Source organism: Tenrec ecaudatus, chromosome 2, assembly GCF_050624435.1.
Source record: "Tenrec ecaudatus isolate mTenEca1 chromosome 2, mTenEca1.hap1, whole genome shotgun sequence".
Lineage (NCBI taxonomy): Eukaryota > Metazoa > Chordata > Mammalia > Afrosoricida > Tenrecidae > Tenrec > Tenrec ecaudatus.
The window spans coordinates 30043586-30059702 of NC_134531.1; the positions used below are offsets into that span (position 1 = coordinate 30043586).

The window sequence follows — 16117 nt, forward strand, 5'->3', positions numbered from 1 at the left end:
GGCCAAATGCAGGAAGATCCCAGGCCAGTGGGTGGAAAGTCTTGTGGATCCAGGGGCAGTGGAAGCATCTTGGTGCTGGGGTGGGTCTCCAGGTGGCTCCTCCAGCTCCAGGCCTCTGGCTCCATCAGCATAGCTCCATGAGCCTTGTCAACAGGGAGGAAGACAGAAATTCCCAAATTCCTCAGGAGAAGGCCATGCTCATTGGCTACGATCTGATTGACAGGCTAAACTCCACCCCTTTGCTCAAATTAACAGCAATTTATGTAACTGCCACAATGACTCACGACCAACTCAGCAGCCCTGGTTTTAGTGTTTTGGTTTCGTAAGAAATGGCACATTTTTGGAGAAGGACTTGGCTACAAAGTTGACCTTTCGTAAATGTGAACATCAATGTTTCTGTATTAATAATTGGCTGATGTGCCTGCTGTTTTCAAGGCAGCTTCGTTTTATGCTTCCTATTAAAATTACTGCCACAGACCTAAATGTGCTTGTGCAGAACATATGTATATAAGCATGCCACCATTTGTTAGGAGAAATTTGACTTCGTGTTTTGTGAATTTAATCAGGCATGTAATCTCTTTTAAATCCTCGCAAAGCTTGGTAAGGAGAGGATTTATCATTTTACTGTTTCTAAAAATACAACTGTGGAAAGAACTGTGTACTTAGTCCATTTGTAATCATAAACCGTTTTCTCTGTTATAGTTAATTAAGGCACCAAAAAGTCCTTTCCAAATCATTAACTCACGTGACTGGATAGGAAGGGGAATTTTTAATAAATGGATTTTAAAAGCACAATATCCATAAATGCCCATTTCACATCCCACACCCCTTCAGATAGCAGCGCCCACGTGGTAAGTCCCTTAAAGGCAATGTTTCTTCCCAGAGCAAGATCGCTGTCTGACCATGATCTCATGAGAAAGTCACTTCAGTCCCCTTCCAGGATCCGAAGCCTATTTGCTTACCCACGGCCCCTTTGAAAGATGATTGGCTAATAGGCGTTCCCTAGAAACGGAGTTAGACATGGATCAAAGTAAAATCACTTGATTTTTATTTATATGTAGGTTTTATTAGAGCTAGCTAGAGTTTTTGTTGTTGTTGCTTTTTTCTTTTAACCCAGAATGCTCACTTCTGATTTGATGGCTAAAATAAAGGTTTTATGAGCCCCAAAGTCCCACCCCGCCCTGAGACTTGAGATGAATGCATCAGGATAACCGAGACTGAGTCTACAGGGCTCTTTCCTCACTAACGCGACAGCCTTTGAAAGGAGAGTGTGAGGACGCACCAGCTTCTTGGTACCACCGGGTCTCTTAGTTCACTGCACACGCTCCTTGGGGAAGCTAGGGCTCATTACAGGACCTGGGCCAGGACAAGGGAAAAACTGAATGTCAAGATGGGTGTCAGTTGCTGTCAAGTCAGTTATGAAGCACGCCGATCCCATGTGTGTCAGCAGAACTGTGCTCTACAGGGTGTTCAGTGACAGGTTTGGGTAGGGGGGTTGGTCTTTGAATGGGTGAAGAGTACCAGGCCTTTCTTCCAAGGTGTCTCATGGAAGACCACCAACAGGTGGTAGACTCTAAAAGATGGGAGTTGGGCATACTAGAGGAGTACTTATCTTCCCACGGACAAGCCTACTACTTTATGGATCAACAGTACTGGCTCGTTGGATTTTTGTGCTATCCGTATCTGCTGCAGTGTTTCTCAAAACCATTCACATGAATGGTTGGTGAAATATAATGGAGGAGGGTAGAATACGTTATACTTTTGTTATTTTATTTTTTTCTCACTTGTTTGTTTTTAGTACATACTGACCAACAGATCTAAATGGAAACTCACAATTCTTAACAGAATGAGTCAAGACAGAGAGAGAAAACAAATGCATTTACTTATACCACTAGCTCCACAACTAGACTTCACTCTGTGCGCAGGTCAAAGGATATCTATTTGGATTCATCCTCGAAATGGCTGTAATTTGCTTCAACCTCATTATTAGCGATGGCAGAAAGGTCTCTTCTCAAGAATTTCTAGTAATTGGCTGCCAGTCACAATCCGCGCTAAGTTGTTTTGTATTTGTGCTGTCGGATGACATTACCAGGAGCCTTTGACCTCTGTGCTCCCACTGCACCCTCCCGACCACGCCACCCGCTTTAAAGCCTGTCTACAGGCTCAGAGGAGTGTGGACTGCGTGCGGCGGGGCAGATCATGAAGCAGAAGACGTAACCTTGGCTATCAGAAAAGTAAACACATAAGGAAGTCAGGGGCTCTGTTCTTTCGTTTGAGAAAACCACAAATCTGCCTGTAACCATGGTCCTGTCTGAGAGAACTGTGGGGGTGAGGGGCGGGGGGAATACACACCACACACACACACACACACACACACCTTTGGGGTTGTGATAGAGAATGCTTCATCTGTGCTTGACTCTTTTCTGTCTGGTGATTAACAGGTTCATACCAGTTTAAAACCCTTGAATCTTCTCCACCGGGGACACCCATCGGCAGGATCAGAGCCAGCGATGCTGATGTGGGAGAGAACGCTGAAATTGAGTACAGCATCACAGAGGGAGAGGGGCTGGACATGTTTGACGTCATCACCGACCAAGACACCCAGGAAGGGATCATAACGGTCAAGAAGGTGCTGTCTTTTCTTAACGTCCCTCTCAGATGAATGCCTTGCTGGTTTTCTGCCTCCTGGGTGGCTGCTGTCTGTGGCGTCTCACATAAGCCTTCCTCTGGCCTGTTCTTTTTCTAATGAGCCAGGAGAGCCCCAGTAGGTTCAGAGTACACCGAGATGTCTTTGGCTAGCTTTTGGAGGTCCACGATCATTTTAAGTTGGCAGTACCTCCAGACTATTTAGAGTGTTCTATTAAGAAGCTCCCACGTAAGTAAATAGAAACAAATTACCGTATATACCCGTGTATAAGCCAAGTTTTTTCAGGATATTTTCTATGCCATTTTTGTGGTAAAATTCAGTGTCTCGGCTGATATTCGGGTCAACTTATACAAGAGTAGATACGGTGCATAAGTCAAAATGCATGAAGCAACTTGTGCAAATGAGCGATGGGCCACCCGTGTTCTCGGTGCTAGGGGCGCAATAGCACGTACAACCGAAAGAGCCCTGGGCTCAGGGAATGACCAATCCAGCGGGAGAAGTAGAACCGGGAGGAAATGAGCGAACTAATAAATGTAGAACTGACACTTGTGAGGCATGCATTGGAAGACAGTAATCAAAAGCCTTAGTGGTGAATTAACCTGAAACTGAAATGTTATAAGGAAGACATCGATCAATACAAAGCAAAAACAAATCAATGACATACATTTTCCCACCACTTATAGCTACTTTTTTCCCCCTCGAACACAACAGTGATAAGTTTTTACATTCTCAATTCTGTGTTTCTCCATCAGTACCTGTTCACTCCATCCAAAAATAAACCTCCAAATTCACTGTGCCATTGAGTCGATGCCAATTCCCAGCAACCTGATCAGAACTGCCCCTGGGAATCTCTGAGACTGGTTCTTCACAGGACTCAAAAGCCCCCCGTCTTTCTCCCACGGAGTGGCTGGTGGTTTCAAACTGCTGCTTGACAAATTGTACCCCAACATGTAACCCTCGGCTGCCATGGCTCCTTGTGGTTGACCACCGCTGCCCGCAACCGGAACCCAGGGCCTGCTGCAGGCAAAGCAAAATTACCTAGCTTCACAAAACAGTCTATGGGAGTGTGGCCAAAATATCACAAACCCTGATGAGTACGGCCCTGGTGGTGTCGGGGTGATGCGTTGGGCTGCGATCTACATGGTCCGCAGTTCAAAACCGCCAGCACCTCCATGGGAGAGGAATTGGACTTTCTACTCTTGCAAATAGTTGCTATCTTGGAAATCCACAGGGAGGTTTCTATACGTCAGCATTGACTCGAGGGCAGCCAGAGATGTTGCTTTTTAAATAAATATTACATTCCCAGGCCAAAAAGAGTATTTATTTTCATGAGCTGTCTGGATGTTTTCACTTTTTTCACAATGAGACGTCTTGTTTTCCCTTTTTCTTCAGTGAATACCAGCATTATCTCATGATAAACAACCTTTTTTTACCCATAAGTTTTGGATTATGTGTCTTAATATCTGGAAACACAAGCAAACATGTTTTAGTGACACTCTGACCAATATTTTATGCCATAATATAATTAGAAGGCCATTAGTGTGCATTAACCTTTTTTAATTTTCTTGGGGCCTTATCAGATGCAAACTGAAATATTGCCTTAGCCGGCTGAGTGGCATTTGCAGGCATCTTGATTAATTGGGTTTCTGGTGAGCCTTCTCATATTATCATCTGAATCTGGCTGGTAGCAATAAGCACCTGGCTCCCTGTGTCTCCAGTCGCAGAAACACTCTGCCCAAAGACCTTTGACAACAATCATTACTTTCTCAGGCAAATAATTAGCTCAATGCCCTTATCAGGATATCACTGGGGATATTTTATTGTCTCATGCAGGAAAACTCTTTAATTAAATAAACATGATCTATAAAAGGAAATGAGCCCTGTGGCATCGGGGTTAAAGTCAGCTGTTCGAACCCACCAACCGCTTCTACTTCCACAGACCTTTACAGTATCCGAAATGCACTGTGGCAGCTCTACCCTGTCCCTTGGGGTGGGGGTGGGGTTAGAAGACTGAACTGGCTCTGGTGAGTTGGTTTGAATTTGGGTTTGGATAACAGTAAAGTGGCATCCTGCTGCCAGGCGGATTCTCCATTCTGGCTGCACCAAGAATCCCTGGAGAGATGTTTGAAAGTTCAGGGCACCCAGTGTCTAGGAAGCATTGCATATCCACCCATGGGAGAATGGTGGAAGATACAGGTGGTGGTTGTACATCCTAATCGATGTAGCCAGTGTCCCTGAAGCGTACAGACCTGGAATGTTGACCTGGTCAAGCATTGCATCACATACATTTGTATCACACCCACAAATTCTATACTAAACTGAAATAAAATACAATGGACCCCCATCACCACTATTTATTCTAGTTTATATTAGTCTAGGGGCGGGGGGAACCACACATGTTGGCATGTTCTAAACCCTCCTCAGGTGCTTCCAATTGAGACCAGATGTAAAAACATCTGACATCGAATTATCTAGTGCATGTTTGCCAACTTGCCTCCAGCCTGGCTCTCTCTAGTCCAATATAAGGCTTTAGAAGACAAAGCAAAACCAGGTTCTGTTTCCTGCCCAGAAAGATGCCTGCACCTCTGCATCTGTGGGCAAGAGCTTAGCCCAGACCTTCATCAGCGCTGGGTGGCAGCTCTCTTTTAGGACTATATCGTTGTTTCTTACCTGATCATCTACGTGTAGGGAGAGACCATCATGACACGCCCTTCCTGCTGCTGCCCAGGCTCATCACCTGAATGTGTCATGAGCAATCTGATCGTGTTTGTTGATTGTTGATTAGCATGGGTGGTGGGGGAGGGGGTAGAAAGGTTCATGTCTTGACTATGTGTGTTCATTGCTTGAAAGATGTCTCCTTTCTCTACCCCAAGCTTTTGGACTTTGAAAAGAAGAAAGTGTACACCCTCAAAGTGGAAGCATCCAACCCTCACGTTGAGCCCCGTTTTCTCTACCTGGGCCCATTCAAAGATTCAGCCACTGTTAGGATTACGGTGGAGGATGTGGACGAGCCCCCAGTCTTCAGCAAACTTGCTTACGTCCTACAGATAAGAGAAGATGCGCAGGTCAACACGACAATAGGCTCGGTAGCAGCCCAAGACCCGGATGCTGCCAGGAACCCAGTCAAGTAAGCATGCTTACTGCAACTTGTCTCTGGGTCCGTCCTCATGGAAGTGTGGCCTGCACGGAGCTGAGGATGGATACCACCTTTTTGCCAGTGGAATACTGGTGCTTTTCAGGGAAACTTCCCCTAACAGTACCTTCCTCTCCTTGCTCATTAAAACTACTTTCAACAGTAGCATAAAACTAAATTTTAGAAAACCTGACATGAGCTATAAACAGCTCACTGCTCATGTAGAAGCAGTAGCAGGCAAACGGGATCAGCCAGGATTTTTTGTGAAGTCTGAAATTTGTGGAGAAATAATATGGAGGGAATAGCATGTGTGATAGGCCAGGGTGTACTCTCATCTATGTTATAAGAAAAAACTTTATATCAAGAAGCAACCTTCTAGCCAAGAAGGCGGCCCAGTCCAGTCCAACACAACTCCATCGGTCTGATGCTGGCCTGGGCCCTCCTAAGATTCGCATAGCCGAAGCTGAAAGGCGAGCGGGAAGCAGGGAGACGGCAGGCCAGTGCGTGCAGCGGCATGTGGATACAAGGTCGGCGAGAGCATGGTGGGGCACCAGCAGTTCTCAGGCCCCAGTGGCCCACACGGGGCCACCCCTCAAGGCAGGCAGAATGCCAGCAGGCAGGGAGACAGAAGAGCAGAGAGAGTCGCTCACTCTCATTCAAAAGACTTCGGGCATCAAGGAGGCCTCATCAGGCTCCAAGCTGAGTCACAGGCTTGACTCTGCAGCTAGCCAGGAGTGTCTAGTTGACATGCTCCTCGAGGCTTTAGATGAATATAGCCCTGGCCTTGGGAGTGTGTTTTTAAATGGGAAAAAAAACCTATCAGATCACACTTAGGGCACTATTATAGTTCATTTGAATGCCTCCCCCTTTTTTATACAATCCCGAATGATAACAAGAACTATTTCGTGATATGTCTTTGAAATCCTGGGGAAATTAATAGAAGGATCCTATGTCAACAAGCACTCTTTTCCCCTGTACTTTCCATACCCCGTCATGTAAATCACGCTACAAGCAAGGCTCGGTCCTCTTCGGGACGAGCATGCTTCAGAATTCAAGCATCGTATCACATCATATCACCAAAGCACTGAAGTCCGCCAACCACCAGCCTTTGATTTACCAGGAGCTTAACTGATGAAATGAGAATGGTGCTAAGCCAGACTATCCTTGTGTAAATGATTGCCCATAAATAAAGCAAGCCCTTAAAAGAAAAATCGAGGTGGGAAGCTGGCGAAATTCATCTTGAGCAGGTCACCGCGCTGTTCCCGGGCACCTCCCTTAGTAGAGCAGCCAGGTTCTCAGCACAAAGGTTACAGCAGAGAAACCGTCCCAAGTTCTGAACTCAGGGAGGCTACCGTTGATCTGGGGTCTATTGAAAATGCATGAACATGTACAGCATTAGAAACACACAATGCGGCCAACATTAAATGAAGCAGAGGGTGCGCTTTTAAACCGCGATGTCAGAAGTGGCTTTCTCGGTGGCCAGTCGTGTGTGGAGATGTGAATGAAGTGCAGGTGTAAGGCACGCTGAGAGCTGGGCGGCGGTGCTTCGAAAAAAAGGAGACGCAGGAGCCAGGTCTCCTTAATGATCCGGAAGAAGCAAAGGGGCTGGCCAGTGGCGGGGAGACAGGGAGCGGGGCGCAGTGCTTTGAGGCAATGGGGAGCCGGGGCGTGCTGAGAAAGGCCGCTCACACCGGGGTGGGTGGGTGAGTCAGCCTCGGTTAAGAGCGGATCCCACGCTGATTGAAATGGGGAGGCTTGCCAAAGCTTTGAGTAGAAGAGTTATAGAATCCAAAGCCATCTTAAAAGACTCCCATGGACAGCTACACAGGGAGTACTCGAGATTTGCAGATAAAAGAATTCCAACTTTTTAACCACCGGGCCCATTGTTCAAATGAAACTTTATAACCAGGCTCACCTATAAAACACAAAAATCCCCAATGTGGGCTCAGAGAATAATTCTAAACCATTGGGAAACTATCTTTCCCAAGACCGGACTACCCGTGGACACCTTGCCCTGGACCCGACCCCACCCCAGCTCCCTTCATGAACCCCGTGGATCACATGTACCTGTTGACTGTGGTTAAGACGGAAGAGGAGCTCTGGCTGTCACACCCCCGGCACGGCGACACTCCAGTGGTGTTACACAATGACCAGTCACCTGCCGGGGTCCAAGGCCAAATGCTGAGCGCTCAAAGTGCGCAAGTAGAGGCATGTGCTTACTTCTCTGTTCAGTCCCCCGCCTTTTTAATGAATGCGGTCATTTCCACTGGGAATTCCGGCCAGAGTTCTGTGCCAAGATTCCTTCTTGTTAATACAGAACACTATTCTTACCTTCGGCATTATTTTGGGTTGTTTTGTTTTGTTTTGTTTTGTTTCAGAAAGACCAAGATGGCTTGTCAAACCAGGTTGACTGTCAGCTAAGGTTGCCGTTTTCCTGCCAGCCTTCCCTTAGTGCATGTAGGTTGGGAAGATGGAACTATAGATGTAAGGCTAGGACTGGGCATGTGGATCTATAAATGTGTATCTTAAATGATTTGGTTTACAGGAGAAAATTGATTCTCTCCTTAAGGAAATACATCTATATGTAGTTTTTGCTAGCTTCAGACCTAATTCTTGAACACCTAGGTGCTAGGTCATATGTTAGGTGCATGACGAATGCCGGAGAACCCCTCCCCCAAATATTGCCTTACCATTCTGCAGCCACAAACCTTTATCTTGGGGTTCCGCCCCAGAAATAATTTTTTCTTTGAGTAACTTGTAGTGTAAATTGCCCTTTGATCTTTACGTCAGGGCGTGGGGAAATGCCACTTTGATTACTCACTGTGAAAAATTCACAGGCGAAGACACCTCCTTTCTTGGCCCACACTTCTTTCTGGCTTGCGGGTACAGCATTGCGCGTGCAGGTTTTTCCTTCAGGGTGGTGTTCAGATCCCAGGTGCCCAGCTCTGCCCCGGGGAGAAGAATAATTTCACCAGTGGCGCAGACCTCTCGATGTGTGTGATGTCCATTTCTCCTGAACAATTCGCACATGTGAGACACGTATGGGCACACCTCACTGCCATGTCCTCCCCCTTGATCGTACTCCACAGCCATGGCCTTGCTCACCCATGGGAGATGCCGGCAACCCCATGTCCGGCCAGTCCCTGGGCACCATTGTTCTAACCGCACACGCTCCCTCAGTCTCCGTGTCACCATGTAGTCTTTCTCACGATATGTCAGACTTTTTCATAGAGCTGTTGCTCGCTTCCTGGGCGAGAGGATAGTGTAAACCTAGCTTCTATACGCACTGGAGAACCAAACCATTCGTGCGATTGGCTTTATTGATGTATTTGCTTTGTTGTGGCAGCCAGGAACCCAATCCGCAATATCTCTGAGGTGTGTCCATGCAGTATCGACAAGAGTGGACACCGTTTTCATCTCCGCAGATAACACACAGCATGCAGCAGAACGGGCTCCATTCTCCCTGCCTCAAAGCTGTCCAGTGGACCGGAAAGCTCCTATGGGAACCCCACTTTGTGTTGCAGCTAAGAGGAAGGACCCCACGGGTCCCCCACACTACCCGCCAGCCAGTTTTGATTAGATGGGTTCCACAGAGAACAGCAGGAGCTCTCCAGCCTACTGACCGAAATAGGAAGCAGTCAAACAGGGAGGCGCCAGCCAGAAGTGTTAGCCCAGAACTTGTGTCCGTTTACCCCTACCGCTGACTTAGACAAAGCATTCTATCCAACAGGGAGAGAGAGGTGCAGCGGTCAGTCCTGAAGTCCAAAGACACTAGCCAAGGGAACCCGCCAGGGAGTGGCTGTAAGGATCATAACTGTGTGGGTCATGTGAGGGCTGACTCCTCTCAGATATATTGCAAAACAAATTGTTGACTCACAAAAGCCAGCATAGTCCCAGGGAGTGGCAGAGGGAAGGGGGTTACCTGGGCAAATGATCTGCTATAATCAGCTGGAATTGATGACTCTGGCCCTTATCGGTGACATCCACAATCAATGTGACTGGACAGTAGGTATAAATCCTTGGTCTCCATTGGAATTCCTTTGGAAAGAATAGCAACAAATAAATAAGCTCCTGTGATACATGCCGGCCATTTCTATTCTCGACTCCTTTTTTAAGCTGTGGTGGGGCAGGCGGTTACATGTTAAGCTGCTAACCCCAAGAGCAGCAGTTCAAATGCCCCCATTCCTCCGTGAGAGAAAGGTGAGGCTGTCTGCTCCCGTAATGATTCTTAGCCTCAGAAACCCAAAAGAGCAGTGCTACTCTGTCCTGTAGGGTCACTATTCTATCCTGTAGGGTCACGATGCACCACAATGCATGAGATGGCAGTGAGTGTTTTGTTGACTAATTCTTAAATCTCCCCCATTAAGGGGAGAGTTAATAACCCTGTGGTCTCCTTCTTTGCTTGTATATAAAGATTTGATGGGGGAATATGAATATTATTGACCTTAACATAATAGCCAGAGGAGAAGAGCCAAAAAAGGAAGAAATTATTGTTGCTGTCTATGATTGCAACAGCTTATTAAGGCAATCAGCGCGTGTCTTAAGCTTGACATTTTTCATGAGGGAAAAAAATGTGCGCAGATAATTATAAATTTCTTGCAAAGTCTAGGAAGATTGAGATTTCCTTCTTTGGTAATTACATGCTATAAACAGTCATCATTTTCAAATTAAAAATGAAGGAAGATGATCAAGGAAGTCCCTTGTTGGTAGGCATCACTGAATCCGCTCCGGCTCATAGCCACCCTGTGAACAACAGAATGAAACGCCTTGCAGCCCTGAGCCATCCTCAGAACGCTCCTTGTGCTGGGCCCATTGCTGCAGCCACTGTGTCGTGCCAGCTTCCTCTGGATTGCTGCCCCTCCGCTTTACCAACTCTGATATCCTTCTCCAAGAACTGGTCTTCCATGACCATGTGTCTACGGTACATGAGATGAAGCCTTGCCATTCTTGCCTCTAAAGAGCACTCTGGGCTTACTTGGACATCTCACTTTGCCAATCAAGAGCTTTATCTTGCATCTCAGATCAGCTATCTTCCCTTGGACACTCTTAATATATCAAAAAATGAACCTTAGGATGCTCCTCAAATCCTGTTTTTATTCTTCACCTATCGCTGTGTGGCAGCTCAATCAATCTTTGTTAAGAATTATTAGATTGTGATATTCCCCTGCCCCACACACACATTAAAATTCTGAGGTTCTAGAATCTTACATTAAAGTCTCATCATTACAATATTAGCTGGGTTCAAATTTCATCTGTAAAAAGGTAATGGGAGTGGTGATTCTCAAAACCTTCTAACATGTCTCATGGGTTGATTCTTAAACCCTGAGTGGTAAAGAACTCGTTTCTACGAAAATGTTGAATAACACCAATAAACATAGGCAAATAGGCAAGATGGGTAGAAAATAACACCATTAAACATAGGCAAATAGGCAAGACGGGCAGAAAAAAAATCACTCATGTAACAGCTAGTGTGTAAATAGCTTCAAGATGCAAGACTAGCAAATATGAAGAAAGCCTTTCCAATCACTTTTTCTCATTTGCAGGTATTCCGTCGATCGCCACACAGATATGGACCGAATATTCAACATTGATTCTGGAAATGGTTCCATCTTTACATCAAAGCTCCTTGACCGTGAAACGCTACTGTGGCACAACATCACTGTGATAGCCACCGAGATCAGTAAGTACAACCCACTGGCGCCGCTGCCCCCGTTGATGGAGCAGCTGTCCGCGAAAGGGCTCATGGAGCTGAAACTTGTCACCCTGTATTGATGACTCTGCTCGATGTCTATTGATGCAAAGAGCCTGGCAATGATTTGTAGTAATGGTTCTTCCTGACACGTTGACTCATTCATTCATAAGTATATATGCAGATGTGGATAGGTTGCAGCTTAGAACCAACGCAATGTGAATATATCTTGCAAACGAGATTGAGTTTGTACGTGTGGAATTTGATTTCAAAACCCTAATAAATCAAAGCCGTACAGCGGCAGCTGGAACACGGAATCAATTAGGTTGGAGGTGGTGCATACGAAGGGCAGTGTGCTCTAAAATGTAGGCATTGTTTAGGAATAGTCTTTATTTCAAGATGTCTATGGAGTTTCCATTTCAAAATCTTTAGAGTTAAGAACTACACATGTCCACTTTGTGTGTGTGTGTGTGTGTGTGTGTGTGACGTGAAAGTGATGGGTACAAACCATTGAGCGATCGATACGATATTTACAAGTGACCCTAGCCATCTCCCTGACATTTAAGGCAAAGCAAAATAGTGTTGGAAGAATGCTTAAATGAAAATGATTCTCCACAATCAAAACAGTGCAAAATCAATGTGTAGACTAAATACATAAAATGTCTTTTCTTTAAAATAATATCTAAAGGGGGGGTTGTGTGTCTGTTTTTGTTGTTTTAAGGCTTCTGGGTCATACCTCATTGTGTTCCAGTTTTCCGTTGTGAAAGTCCTTAACCTTGTTAGCGCTGTCTGCGTATCAGGTGTGAGCTAGTCCGCATTGTTGCGGTGGTTCAGTGCCATCGCGTGGACTCCAATGCACAGTGACCCAGGGGACAGTAAACGAAGCACGGCCCCAGATCTTGTTGTGTTTGAGCCTGTTCCCGCAGGCCACGTCAATCCTTCTTGCAAAAGGTCTTCCTCATTTTTTCTCTGCCTCGCATGTTATGGTCATGTCATAAGGGATAGAGTAGCATTATTTTGTCAACATCGCTCATGAGATTTGAAGCAGCCGAAGGATTTTAAGTGGGATACTACATAACCAATGTAGACAATGTGAAACATTACTTTTTGAAAGCAAGGAAGGCACCTGGTGCTTAATGTCCTGGGTGGGACTTGTTCTTCAGAATTTATTTTGAGGTACTGGTGCGGGAACCGAACATATTAAAAGATGTACAATGATAACATTACTTCCCATTCCAAAGGGCATCTGTGTACAGCATCAGCTGCTTTGTGGATGATCGCATTCTGCTTATGCTTTCCGGAAGCAGTCATTCCATACGTATTTTAAGCTTTGTGCCTAAAATACCGTTCTCTGTTTTTTAGGATTTAATGTCTCTCTGACTCATTTGAAAATATCAGTGATTAAGATCATTTGCAGGTTTAGCTACAGCTCCCACTGCAGGGCCTTTGCCTAGAAAACCAGAAATCGCCACATGGCTTCATTGATGTCTTTACATAACTGCTATGTCGTCAGGAAAATTGTCTCTGCTCATCTCTTCACAACATCCGACACATGATATGTGCTTACAGTGTGCCCAGCTCCTTCAGAATCCAGGAAGGAGGCAGCCCCACTTGGTACAATTGGTTAATGCGTCCCACTGTCAACATACAGGTTGGAAGTTCAGGTTCACCCCCAGGCTCCTAAGAAGAAAAGCCTGGCAAACTACTACTGAAATAGCAGCCACTGACAACACGATGGCCCACAGCCCTCCTCTGCACACATGCGGTCGCCCTGAGTCAGAATCACCTGAACGGCCGCTGCATCTTTGTAATGTCCCTGACACCCATCATAGTAGCCGGCACATATTAGAGGTTCACAAATATTTATAGAGTTAGCACCGGAACGAGCATCGGTTTGAAGTAAGTGAATAGACCTGGGGTGGAAAGTCACCGGCTCCCTGATTTTTACCACATAGGAAACGCCCTTCATCTCAGGCCTTCTGCTCTGGAGACAGGCAAGACCCAGATTTGCATCCAGCCTCCACTTCTCACTAGCTCTGCGAGCCTGAGAAGTGAATGCTTAACTGCTGTGCCTCAGTTTCCTCGTCTGCAACATGGAGTAATATCTGCATCTCCCTCAGACGTTTATAAGGATTAAATGAGTTGGCAGAGCAAAGGGCTGAGCATGGTGTCTAGCTATTTCTCAGCAAACTAAAGTACGAATGGCCAATAGCCACCCTTCTCACCACATCACCCCATCATCTGCAATTGTCCATATTTCTCTCTCTACCTAGCTCTGTGACTTCTTTTGAAATCTGCCTCCAACATGCCTCTCCTGCAGAACTTTGCAGTTGCGTTATCTCAGGACTGGTTGTATTGTTATCCACCCTGGGTCTTCCTGTGGCAGCTTGCCCATTACTGTGATGCTGGAAACCATGCCACTGATACTTCAAATGTATGCGGGGTCAACTACAGTGGACAGGTTGCAGCAGAGACAAAGTCCAAAGAAAGGCCTGGCAACCTACTTCCCACCGGCGCCCAGTGAAAACTTTGTAGGTCACAGCAGAATAGTGTCCAGTGCAGTGCTGGAAGATGCGCCCCCAGATGAAAAAGCAGGACACAATGGACACAACAAGACCTGTGCTCACAAGGGTGGCACGGGACCTGCACTTCACAGCTCTGTTGTTCACCATGAGGTGACAGAGACCTGACAGCAACTCACAGTGACTACATTGTGCGATTGTATCTTGTCAACACTGGGCCGGGTGGCTCAGTAGTTAGTTGTTGGACTGCGATCCCCAAGCTCAACCATTCGAAAACACCAGCTGTTCCAAGGAGAAGAAGGCGGGCTGTCTACTCCCGTGAGCAGTTACAGTGCTGGAAACCCACGGGGGCAGTTCTGCCCTGTCCTGCAGGGTGGCTATGAGTGGGCACTGACTCGGTGGCAGTCACAGTTGAGTTATTGTATCAACACCAGGGTCTTTGTGGCCTAGTATTGCTATTGGTGTATCTGAAGTCCAGATTCACTCTCACTAACGGCCCTTGAGTCCATGCTGAATCTTAATGACCCCGAGCTGCTGGTGGTTTTGAACTGCCGACCACGTGGATTGCAGCCCAGTGCATAACCACTATGCCACCGGGCTCCCATCTTAGTCCCAAAGTACCTAGCAATCCCATTCTACTTCCTTGTAATCACCATAGCCTGTATGGCTCTCACAGCCGCAACCTCACGGGATCGCTATGTGAATCAGAAGAAAGGGCGTGTGTGTATGCTGTCTACCAGGAACTGGTGATCAATATATGAACACATTTCTCTCTGTTTGGGCATCTTGCAGACAATCCAAAGCAAAGCAGTCGAGTGCCTCTGTATATTAAAGTTCTAGACGTCAATGACAATGCTCCCGAATTTGCTGAATTCTATGAAACCTTCGTCTGTGAAAAAGCAAAGGCAGATCAGGTGAGTTTCATACAAAAGTACATTTTGGGATTTAGGGTACAGTGAGATTAATTAAGCTCTTCTAATAATTGGGTTGATACACAGAGCTGAGAGCTAGTTTTGAATTATCTATGAAGTGACTGCTCAGGGAATTAAGACTGTAAGCAAAAACCAGGATGAATGTTTAACTTATATAAGAGAAAAAAAACAGTTTTTTAAGAACTTCCAAGTTCACAGTCTGGAGGACTGATGCTGATTCCAAATCAATTTTAAGTTCGCATTAAGCAGATTAAAATAGGTTGTCATAATTTTTTTTGGAAAATTTTGGATTGATGAGCAGATATGATCCATTACCATACATGAAAGTAATACATGAAAAACAATCAGACGTGTAACATCAGTCACCAAGAAAAGAACATAGTTTATACGGATCTGTAACTCCTATTTTCACTTATGGAATAATGGTTTATAGCCTTGGGCTATAAACCATAAGACCATCAGTTCAAAACCACCAGCAACTCCGTAAGAGAAAGCTGAGGCTTTCCACTCCTGTAAAGATTTACAGTCTCAGAAATCCACTGGGCAATTCTACTCTGTCTTATAAGGTCCCTATGAGTCACAATCGACTCAATAGTGATTGTTTTAAATTCATATGAGGAATACCATGAGTTAAGTGTTTTACAGATTTTGTAGTGCGGTGGTAAAAATCTTCTTCTGACAACTGAAAGGTTGGTGGTTGAAATCCACTAGCAGCTCAGGGGTGGCAAGCTGTAGCCATGTGCTCCTGGAAAGGTTACAGCTTCGGAAACCCTGGAGAGCGGGTCTATTCTGTCCTGTTGGGTTGATATGTGCCGGAATTCAACCTAACACCTATGAGCTTCCCAAGTGAAACAGGTTCCCGAGATGGGAAAATGACGTTGCCACTAGTCTAAGTAGCAGTGTACTGTTAAGGCACGTGTACAATAGGAAGCCAAAATTACTATGATGGAGATGGTCATTCTCTTTTTAGTTTTTCTGAATGTTGATGGCCTGTGTAGACATGGGAAGACTGCATTTCTCAACAGGCCATCCACATAGTGCTTCCAGTTGGTTACGTTGCAATGTTGTGTCACATGATAAGCAAATCCAAACTTAGATGGGAAAACTTGGTTCAGAAAGTCAGGGGAAAGGGCCTTGAGGGGAAGAGTCTATTGTAATAGCGAGCACACTCTGGCCATGAAGGCAGCAAACATC

General features: G+C 45.8%; 1 protein-coding gene across 3 annotated transcripts in view; it reads left to right on the forward strand.

Moving 5' to 3' along the window:
* CDH6 (cadherin 6) overlaps window positions 1–16117 on the forward strand; it is a 200422-nt gene that overhangs the window by 166286 nt on the left and 18019 nt on the right. For all 3 annotated transcript variants that reach the window (XM_075540892.1, XM_075540891.1, XM_075540890.1), the window contains 4 exons: window positions 2442–2629; window positions 5521–5774; window positions 11324–11460; window positions 14784–14905. In XM_075540892.1, coding sequence (XP_075397007.1) covers window positions 2442–2629; window positions 5521–5774; window positions 11324–11460; window positions 14784–14905 — 701 coding nt within the window. The remainder of the gene's footprint in view (window positions 1–2441; window positions 2630–5520; window positions 5775–11323; window positions 11461–14783; window positions 14906–16117) is intronic.